This window comes from Nicotiana tabacum, chromosome 17 (assembly GCF_000715075.1).
Source record: "Nicotiana tabacum cultivar K326 chromosome 17, ASM71507v2, whole genome shotgun sequence".
NCBI lineage: Eukaryota > Viridiplantae > Streptophyta > Magnoliopsida > Solanales > Solanaceae > Nicotiana > Nicotiana tabacum.
The window spans coordinates 63,404,905-63,415,261 of NC_134096.1; the positions used below are offsets into that span (position 1 = coordinate 63,404,905).

General features: G+C 36.6%; 2 protein-coding genes across 2 annotated transcripts; one reads left to right on the forward strand and one right to left on the reverse strand.

The window, feature by feature from the left end:
* Nucleotides 1-587: 587 nt before the first annotated feature.
* LOC107811646 (casparian strip membrane protein 1) lies at nt 588-2,028 on the forward strand. Its single transcript, XM_016636608.2, has 3 exons — nt 588-877; nt 983-1,106; nt 1,600-2,028. Exons 1-3 carry the CDS (start codon nt 651-653, stop codon nt 1,813-1,815), a joined length of 567 nt encoding a protein of 188 aa, XP_016492094.2. The 5' UTR covers nt 588-650; the 3' UTR covers nt 1,816-2,028.
* Nucleotides 2,029-2,545: 517 nt separating this feature from the next.
* LOC107811644 (pentatricopeptide repeat-containing protein At5g15280, mitochondrial-like) lies at nt 2,546-6,602 on the reverse strand. Its single transcript, XM_016636607.2, has one exon. The coding sequence runs from the start codon at nt 6,521-6,523 to the stop codon at nt 2,795-2,797; it is 3,729 nt and encodes a 1,242-aa protein (XP_016492093.2). The 5' UTR covers nt 6,524-6,602; the 3' UTR covers nt 2,546-2,794.
* Nucleotides 6,603-10,357: the final 3,755 nt, after the last annotated feature.

Genomic DNA, 10,357 nt, shown 5'->3' on the forward strand with positions numbered 1-10,357 from the left:
CGGTGTTTAGCAGATTTCTAGTAGTGAGATATAATTAAGTAAATGAGGTCAATGCTTCTTTTATAAGAACTCAAGCTTTTAGATGATGTGGTTACACAACTTAACATATACATACAATATAAGTAGACAGAAGTCATCGGTTCAAGTCTCACTGTCGCTAATTATCGACAGAATTTTTCATGTGTTTGGATCATAAAAACAATTATGCCCATACGTAACGAAAAATATTAAAAATATAAACAAATAACTAGAAGGGTAGCAAAATTCAACTCTATGTTCAAGTTCAAATTCCGTATTAGAAATACAAAATGTTGTAATATATCGAAACATGTTTTGATTTTGTGATGAAATTGTAGAAAAGATGATTAAATTAGAGATGAGTACGAGTAGACATTACAAAATTTAGCACATAAAATATTAAAATCCAATGAGGAATGAGGAATTGACTCAATGATGCCACTTGGCTAACATAACATGTATGGTGAGATGGTGTAATATTAAAGGTGTGTGCTGTTGTTTCTCGACGCATATAAATTGGTATGTTCAGCCCTCTAAACCAAGCACAACCAAAAGATCATAGCTAAAGCAACAATCTTCTTTTCTTGTTAAAACCTCTTCTTACAATATTTGTAGCAACTCTTTAAGCAAAAATGAAGGCAGGTGCACTTGAACTTGGTCATGCTTCCAAGGTTACAGCTACAGTTCCACAAAAAGGGGTGAATAGAGGAATGTCTATACTTGACTTATTTCTAAGGATAATCGTCATAATTGCCACCTTAGGAAGTGCCATTGCTATGGGAACTACTAATGAAACACTACCATTTTTCACTCAGTTTATTCGTTTCAGGGCCAAGTATAGCGATCTTCCCACATTCACGTAAGCACTTTTATATATATATATCATGATCAACATGTCAGTGTATATACACATTATATTTTGCAAAGATCTTAGTACGTAATTAATCCACATGTTGATATACAGGTTCTTTGTGGTGGCAAATGCAATAGTAAGTGCATATCTGGTACTTTCTCTGGGGATGTCCATCTTCCACATCATGAGGAGTAGAGCACAAGCAAGCAGGATTGCCTTAATATTCTTTGATGCGGTATTTCCTTTTCCTTTTCTTTTGTTTTTCCTTTTAGGATTTACTTTATATTACCATGAGTATAAAGATCTTTTACCCTATCAGAGAATTGGTAATAACTAATAAGTTAATGGTTATTATAAAAATATTTACACTATAAGCAACTTGATTACGTAATTATATCTTTATCATCGTCAGCGTGCAGAACTGAAACTCCTCTTTTTATATGGGGATTGGAGGTTGACCTATTATTGTAGGTTAGTTGCATTTAATTTTGTACCAAAAAAAAGGCAGCCTGATTCACTAAGCTCGCGTTATACGAGGTATCCAGTTAAGGACAGGATCACAAGGATCTGTTGTACGTAGTCTTACCCTACATTTAATTAATTTATACCAAGTTATCACTTAATGAATGCATGCTTATAATATAAATTTTTACCTATAGTACAAGATTTCTTACATGATAGAACTTAAGCTCTTTAAACTAACCGTACTGTCTCATTTTCAAATGAAGGCAATGATGGCGCTATTGACGGCGGGAGCATCAGCATCAGCAGCAATAGTGTACTTAGCACACAAAGGAAATACAAAGGCAAACTGGTTTCCAATCTGCCAACAATACGACTCCTTTTGCCATCGTACTTCTGGATCCTTAGTTGGTTCCTTTATAGGAATTATAATCTTCATACTATTAGTCTTGTTCTCTGCTGTCGCCCTTTCTCGTCGTTGATTAATTTAATTTCTTCGTGCGGTGTGAGATAATACTTGGTATGTTATATGTTGTTTGCTGTATGTACTTGTGGGTTTTAATGTGTGCTCCTCTGTATGTTTTTCAAGATTTGAGTTTAATTACTTACCTTGTATCTCTCATGTTTAAGAGATTGTTCCTTGTGTTCTTATTTTAATTCCTTCTTAATTTCTCCAAGCTACCCCCAGAATAGGGTGTTCTTTCTGTGACACGTGGCCATGGAACCTTTTTTTTTTTCTTTTGAGTTTCCATTTATGTGTAATCAATGATTCTTCTGTACAAGAAATTATTATATGAATGGTTTGTTTTACATTGTGGGTTATTGCGTTCTTTTTCGGCGTTAAACAAGGTTATTATATACATCATTTTTCTCGTTCACATGCAAGAATTATTACTCCATTCGTTTCTAATTTAAAATCTAATCCTCCTACATTTGAAATCTTTTGCACTTGAACATTCTCCTCTTATCCTTAACTACATACTCTTAGTATATATAAGACATACTAATAATACTTGTGGTATGTTATATGTATATTTGCTCGTGTCTAATATACCGTAATATCACTCAATACTGACCTCTAAAATATTTGCAAATACTAGTGTAATATTGAAAAAGCTATTCGAGAAATATTTCAAGTAAATTCACTCACAAATCTTCAACTTTTTCCTGAGTAAAACTCATGACCAAATACAACAAATTCCAAATACTCTCTTTCAACTTCAACTACAAATACCCCTTTTTTCAACTATTGCCAATTTTGCAGTTTACAATGACCTGAATACCATTGCGCTACAAAGCTTGTAAGGCCTGCGACTTGTAGCTTTCATATAAGTGAAACCTATACATAAAAGAATGACAGAGGCAACTATACTCAGACCAAATATAACAAAAGATACATATAGCTAAAAGAAAATAACAAACAACAAGCTTAGACATTCACAAACTATGGTACAAGATATTTCATCCCCCTTTATTCTTCCTAGCAAATCCGACTTCAGAAAGAAATCTGGACAAAAATCCCCCATTTTGCTTGCCATTATTTATACTATCACTTGAATCCCTCAAATTGCTTATCAGAGACCAATGAGTTTCAAAATCAGGTTCATATCCACATCGTTGCATAGAATGTAGGAGCTCAGATGCCTTGTTAAGATTGTTCTGGGAGCGATACATGTTGATCAGCAATGAATACGTTTCCCTGCTCGGGATTTCACCAATCTGAATCATTGAATCAAGTTGCTTTTCTGCCTCTTCAAGTTGTCCTCCTTCACTTAAGCTCTTGATTAGAATGCTCCAAGTGTTTATGCTAGGCCTTTGATTTCTACATAACATCTCTGTATGGAAATTCAGCGCTACATCCAGTTTACACCAAGTACAGAAACTTTGAATCACATAATCGAAACTGCTAGACTCTGGCACATTCCCTTTTCTCAACATAATGTCCATAAGATCTACTGATTTATATACCCTTCTGTGCTGACAAAGTCGCTTAATCAGATAATTATAATCAATACTTTCAGGAATGAGGCCTTTTATTGCCATCCGGTCCAAAAAGTTTATGGCTTCACTTAGCTTACCATGAGAAAGAAGGGTCTCCACTATATTAATTTGAATGACTGAACCATGATTCCAACCTCTAAACTCCATTTCCTTGCTCAAGGTTAAAGCTGCTTCAAGCTCCTCATAACAACAAAGGCACTTTATCACCTCTCTCAAACTACGGTTACTTGGCCTCAGATCTTTCTCCATCATAGCTTTTAGATATCGTGTGGCGGATGACAAATCTTTACACCGACAGAACCCTTGAACAAGATAATTGTAAGTCACCTCATCTAGCTGCAGTCCTTTACCTAGGAGCTCATGTACAAGAGTATTAACAACTGATGTTTCGTTAACTGAGAAAAGGGAATAAATCAAAATATTATAAATCACGGCAGTAGGAGGGTTGCTTTGTTTAAGTATATGTTCTTTCAGGCATAATGCTATAGATACCTTGCCTTCTGTACACATCAGCCGCACTATATTGCGGTAACTTGCGACACTGATACCTAAGTTCTTCCTTATCACGACACCAAGCAGCTCCTCGACTTTCTTCCTCTTTTTAACTTGACAGTAGCCTTGAAACAGAACATCATAAATTTCCGCACTCAGAAATAGTTCCTTTGCCAATGTCTCTTGCAAGACACTGTTTGCTTCTCTGCTCCTCCCCGACTTGAAATAACCATGAATTAAAGCAGAGTGTAAAGGAAGCACAGCAGATGGCTGGTTTCTTAAACAAATATCTTTCAGCGCAACAGCTTTGTCAAAAATACCAGACCTACACAGCTGAGGAATTAATTGAACAGATGCACCCAAAGGCGGGATCCAGTCCTTAGCAAGCATGCTATCACAAACAACAGCAGCTTCTCGAAAACTTCTCCATTTACAAAACTCTAGAATAAGATGGCTATGAGCCGAGTGACTCAAAATACTTCCCTGGCTTAGGATTTCCTTTGCCAGAACCTTGGCAGCACTTGTGAACCCTTCAGCACTGAGCTCTTCAAGGAACACATGAAAAGCATCATGTACTTCATTAGGGTAGAGCGACAGCAAGGTTTTAAAAAGCTCCAGTGCTTCATTAAGCTGTCTTCGCTTGCATAGGCGACTGAAGAGTGCTTTCCCACCCTCCAACTCAGGTAACCAGTTATTATTTCGTGCAAGGTTCCAATAAGCAGTTAGACCTCTCAGATCACCTTTCTTGCATAAGCCCAGTAGCAGAGCAGTATGAGTTTCACTATCAAGTCTTATATGTCTTCCTAGCATGCCATGCAAAATCGCTCTTGCCCTGTGCACAGATCCCTTTTTGCTGTATTTCTGAACAAGCTTATTCAAAGTTTCTTGATCAAGCTTATATGTCAAATTTGAAACTTTCTCCAACAGACCAGATATGGTCTTAATATAAATGCTAGATGCACAAAGCTCGTTCACTACGGCATCCAGAGCACCTAAGGATATTTCTTGGCCCCAACAAATTATTTGATCCACCATCATCACGGCATTTTTCACGTCTTTTTTCATGTAATCGTTCCATACAAAGGAGTTAAAATCAGGAAGCATGGCATCATTAAGGACTTTATCAATAGCTCTCTCATACTGTTCCAGATCTGTGTCCAGATAAAGCCCATTGCCGAGATTATCAAAGAATTCTGCTTTATGAAATCTTGTATCATTGTCTCTTCTGATTTTCACAGCAGAAGAGTTGAGTCCTAAGAATCTAAATGCTCCGGAAAGTGGATCGTCTGTAGGTGATAGTTGGTACAAGCCACGATCTACCATCTTTGAAACCACTACGTTCACTTCATCAAATTGCCTAGCTTTACAAAACCCAGCTAAAAGAACCCTGAAAGTTGATAATTGAGGCTCCACCTCCTGATCATCCATTTCTTGAAGAATATCTCGGTAGTGCTTCCACATACCCTCCTTGAAAAGCCCACTGAGAATAGCATCATAGGAATATATATGAGGCTTTAGATTTCTCGACAGGATCTCTGAGAGATAAAAGAAGGCATCCTTCAGTCTTCCTTCACGACAAGCCCATCCAATCAAAATCCCAAATGTTATTTCATTCATAGAAAAACCCAATTGATCTAACTTCAGCACATACGAGTTCCCACTCGCAAAGCCAAACCGTCCACACACAGAGTGTATGAGCTTATTGACTATGGTTACATCAGGCATACAACTAATCTCAACAAAGAAACTCAGCAGATCATCATAATCTCGTTTACCACAATAACCGGTAGCAATTGAATGGAGGACTAAATGATTAGGTTCAATTCCAAAAGCCAGGGCCTTCTTAACCAGATTCCTGGCATCCTGAACTTTTGCATCGGCACATAAAAGTCTAATAACACCCTCATAAATGCCCCCTTCAGATACACTCCTTCCTAAGCCAATATCTATAGCATCACCATAAATTTGAAATGCCAATTGTGTATCATTTATTTGAATCAAGAAATCGAGGAGAACCCCATAACATGAAATCGATGGGGATAAGCCTCGCATCCTCATTCGATCATAACATGTAATAGCTTTCTCTAATCGATGATCAACCACAAACACTTCAATTAGATTACCGTAAACCTCATGATTATCCAAGAAAGTTCCTTGGCTATCCAACAATGAAACCAAGCATTCAACTTCCTTAAACAACCGGGCATGGACAAGCATTGAGGCAATAATCTCAGAGGCCTTAGGAAGATGCTTAAAATTCCTACTTTGCTCGCTAGTCCACCAATAAATTCCCCATAAAGATTCAATTTTTTTAACCTCAACCTCAAAATTCCCACTATCATTTTGAAAACCCAACAAAATTTCAAGAACATCATGAGGATTCAACAAAGGAACTCTCCAAAACCTACGAACAGTTGCAGGGGAGATCTCAGAGAGCCTAAAAAAGCAATCTTTAATAAAGGGGTGGTGCAAAATCTTACCTTTATTACTCAACAAGCTTAAAGACCCAAACTTTACAGATTTTTCAACACCAGAGAATATAGCTGAAGATGAATCTTGGCTAATATATGTTGCTTTTGTAGTAAGTTGCTGAAACTCTTGAACTTTGATGGGAAAAGAAGAAAACTGAAAGAGAAGTGAAGCAACCTGTTTGATGTGAGTTTTGTGTTTTCGGAGTCCAAGGAGAGGTTGAAGCATTCGACCGCCGGGATGTGTCGGAGTTACAGGGAGGACACTCCCCTAGTTCTGGTCCTGATCTAGGGACTGTTGTCATTGGGCTTCTTTTCATGTATAATTTGTGGGGTTATGAAAACAATTGCAGAATCTTTACGCAAATAGCCGGTTATATTCATTATTTACTTTTTTAGCCATATACATAGATTATATATTTATTATACATAATTATACACATATAATATATAAATTATGTATATATTATACCTCTACCTTATACCTCAACCGGCTGCTTTTATTTTAAGTGTTTGAGTGAACGGCTATTTGGGCTAATTCATTGATGGGCCGTGAATGGTGATAGTCAAGGTCAAAATTTCAGCAGCCTTCCCTTCTGGATCCCTCTCAAGCCTTGTAGCCCGTTTGGGTTAACTAATCAAATTCAGTTGAGACTTGAGAAGCATCAAATGATGAAAAGCATCTTTAGGTACTGAAATTGATTTATAAATAAGCATGGTGTCTAAATAGAAATGTTAAATATGATATTGAGCTCAAGCACTTAAGCTGGTTTGATCCATTTATAAGCTTTACCCGAACACCCTTTTAGTTCTTAGTATTTGATTTTGTTGTCCATTACAAATGTTATTTGAATTATATGACCCTTTTCATGTGACATCGGTAAAAAATGACACGAGATCTATAAATAAATATTAGAGATCTTTATAAGATCATTTTATTCCCTTCAAAATGTAAATGAACGTAGGAATCATTTCCTTGTGTTAGGTAGGTTGACTGTTAATGTCGTCAGCAAAATACCATTTTGAACTAGTTTGGGATTGAGAGTATAATAGTAGTGGCAATTATTTAGACAATCAACTAGTATCATTAACAAAATTCCGCTATGAGAAGTAATATTCATTTATATTCATATGAAAAAAAATTCGGAAATAATCTCTTGTGGCTACTTATAAGTAGCCTTACAAGAAGGCTATTTATACTGTGTTATTCTAGGAAGTTAATTTTATATTTGGTTACCAATCAAACGTCTTGTCAACGGATGAAAAAGAAAAATGAGAAAACATTGCATAAATGCGGTACAAAGCTTCTGGACAAACTCTAAATGAGAAATTGCTCTTGAATTCACTCGGTCATTAAGACAAATTTGTTTAAATGAAACTGAAATAAGTAAGTACTGAATAAACCTTTAAAGCGCAATCAAGTTCTATAAAATCTATTTGTAGTTTCTTGACCACTAAAGGTTTCAACTCAACAATTCGTAAACTGTAAGCAATGGCAGCATCGTCTTCTTTTTCCAAAGGTTTCACTGCCATGGTTGTGTTCGTGTTAACAGCCAATGTGGCATTCGCGGCTTCTGCCCACACTACTGAGCAACACCCACAATATACCTCCAACCCCCCCAGTCATCAACCTAAGTCTTCTTCTAATGTAACTAAACAACACTGGGGATATACCTTACCCCCGAGTTATCAACCCAAGGCTTCTTCCCCTAGTGCTGATCAGCCCTCGAGAAACGCCTCAGAATCCTCAGAACGTCAAAGGTTCTTGGAAGAATGCGCGAGAAAAATGAATGAGAAATGCGCCAAAGAGATTGTCATGGCCGTGTTTGAGGATAAAAAGGTGAGTCGAAAATGCTGCATCAAGTTAGTAAACATGGGAAACAAATGCCACCATGAAATGATCAAGAGGCTAAAGAAGATACACCTACATCACCTAAAGCCAAAGAAAATCAAGTTCAAGAGCGAAAAGGTTTACAGAAAATGTCAAAAGATTGCTAAAAAGCATAGTTCATCCCCAGCATCTTGATCGGCTGATTTCTTTCAACAACATTAGCTCTTGCGCAAATTCAATACACAACACAGATGAGAAGATCCATTTAGTATTTACCCAATGGCTAGAAATAAAAAGAACTAACTTGTACATGTTTTTTGTCTCTAAGTCATGTTTGGTATTATTTATATCCCGATGCAACTAAATCCATCACTGTGCTACTTGAGTCCTTTCTTACAAAAATTCATAGTCTTTAAAATTGTTCTTATTGCATACTTTTTAACCACAACTCCAGAGCCCATCTAAAACAATCTCTTTTATCTTTTCTTGTTACAGAATTACATTTTACACCCTCTTTTGTGGGGAGGCGGGGCGTGAAGTGCACAAATACCCACTTTTGGGGCCATTGTAAAGTTGAAATATTTTTGCAAATTTACCCACTTTGGGCACAACTTCAAACTTACAAAACTGAAATTGCAAAGTTCGTGTCTGTCGTGTCTGAAGTTTGGCAAACTTCATATTAAGGCTGGCAAGTGGGCCGGTCCAGGCCCGGGACCGCGGGCCAAATGGGCCAAACGGCTAAACGGGTCAGGACCGTTTGATCCGATTTTAGCGGGCCTGGTCCGATCTCGTGGGCCGGTCCTATGATTTGGGCCCATCAAGCCCGGGACCTTAGCGGGTCAAACGGTCCCAACGGCTATTTTTTTTAAAAAAAATAGCCGTTGGGCTGTCAAAAATAGCCGTTGGCTATTTATGAAATAGCCATTTAACCCCTCCCAACTTTGTTTTAATCCCAAACTTTTTATAATTACACTTTTTCCCTATTTTCAACTATAAATACCCCATCATTATTTCATTTTTTCTTACAAAATCATCAATCTATCACAATCTCTCTCTAATTTATCCACTTAGGACCGGGCCCGGCCCACTTGCTGGCCTTACTTCATATATATTTGCCTAAAGTATAATTTTGCCTGAAGCTACTTAGCACTGTGCTTGTGCAATTTATTCTTGTAGCTTCCAGGCATAACTGTAAAGTCCTTTAAAATTGAGCATTTCTGTTTTATTCAAAACCCAGAAGTATTAAAGCACCACTATGATATTTACATGGAATAAGTTAAACTCGCTGCTGCTAGAGAACCAATTCGAAAATGACAATCGCCGTCGATGACAGTTAAATCGCCGGAAATTTCACAAATTTGTCGAAACTGTTCTCTACAGAAAAAGAGAGTATATATAGAGTGAAAGTTTATTCAGAGGTACATTGTTTAATCTGCTTGTGAACTTTGAGGCAAAGCTGTAAAATCCCCCCGACTCATTTCAAATGGACACCGACGGTCAGGTTCGAGCCAATTGCAGGATAATTACTAACCCATATAGAAGGAGAAGAAGAAGCAGCCTTTTTCTGAAGTATGTTAATATTTACACGTCAAATAATTTCAAAAAACTGTATATAGGTTAAATGGCGGTACCCAAATAGCACACCGTGAAATTCTTAATCTTTTTCGAAAGTAAGAAGAGCACTTACAACAGACATTAAGCAACCGTTCGGACATAAATGCTGAATACTTTTTTCTCAAAAAACAAAAATTGAAAATATTATTTATTCATAAAACTTGATTAGATTTTGAAAACAAAATTAAAAAAAAAATCAAAATCCTAAAAACTAATCTAAATCAATTTTTGGGTGAAACTTTCCTTCCACTCACAAAAACAAAAAAATCCAGTGTAAACCAATAATTTATAAGGATAGAGGCCAAAATTTTCCTTCCACAGACAATTTCAATTTGCTTTCAAATAAAATGTCGAAACATAAATTCAAAAAGACACTAGCTAAGAGATTTAAATTGTCTCATTTTCTAAATTATTATCAGCCAAGCTCAAGGAAATCGCAATTTAAATATCATTAACGAAATACTATGATTTTCAGTTGTTGAATACTCCATTCAACATCTCATTCTTCAATAACCAATGTGTAGGTAATTAACATTTACGCAATTACGTTATTTACGTCCATCTTCGAAAATGAAGTAATAACTTGCATAACCACGGAGGTTTCTGACATAGATAATG

Bases quoted from the DNA above. Each gene is read 5' to 3' on its own strand.
- LOC107811646 (XM_016636608.2), top strand. From the start codon at position 651: ATGAAGGCAGGTGCACTTGAACTTGGTCATGCTTCCAAGGTTACAGCT. The intron at 878-982 runs GTAAGCACTTTT...GTTGATATACAG, and splicing joins AGCGATCTTCCCACATTCAC to GTTCTTTGTGGTGGCAAATG. The intron at 1,107-1,599 runs GTATTTCCTTTT...TTTCAAATGAAG, and splicing joins CCTTAATATTCTTTGATGCG to GCAATGATGGCGCTATTGAC.
- LOC107811644 (XM_016636607.2), bottom strand. From the start codon at position 6,523: ATGCTTCAACCTCTCCTTGGACTCCGAAAACACAAAACTCACATCAAA.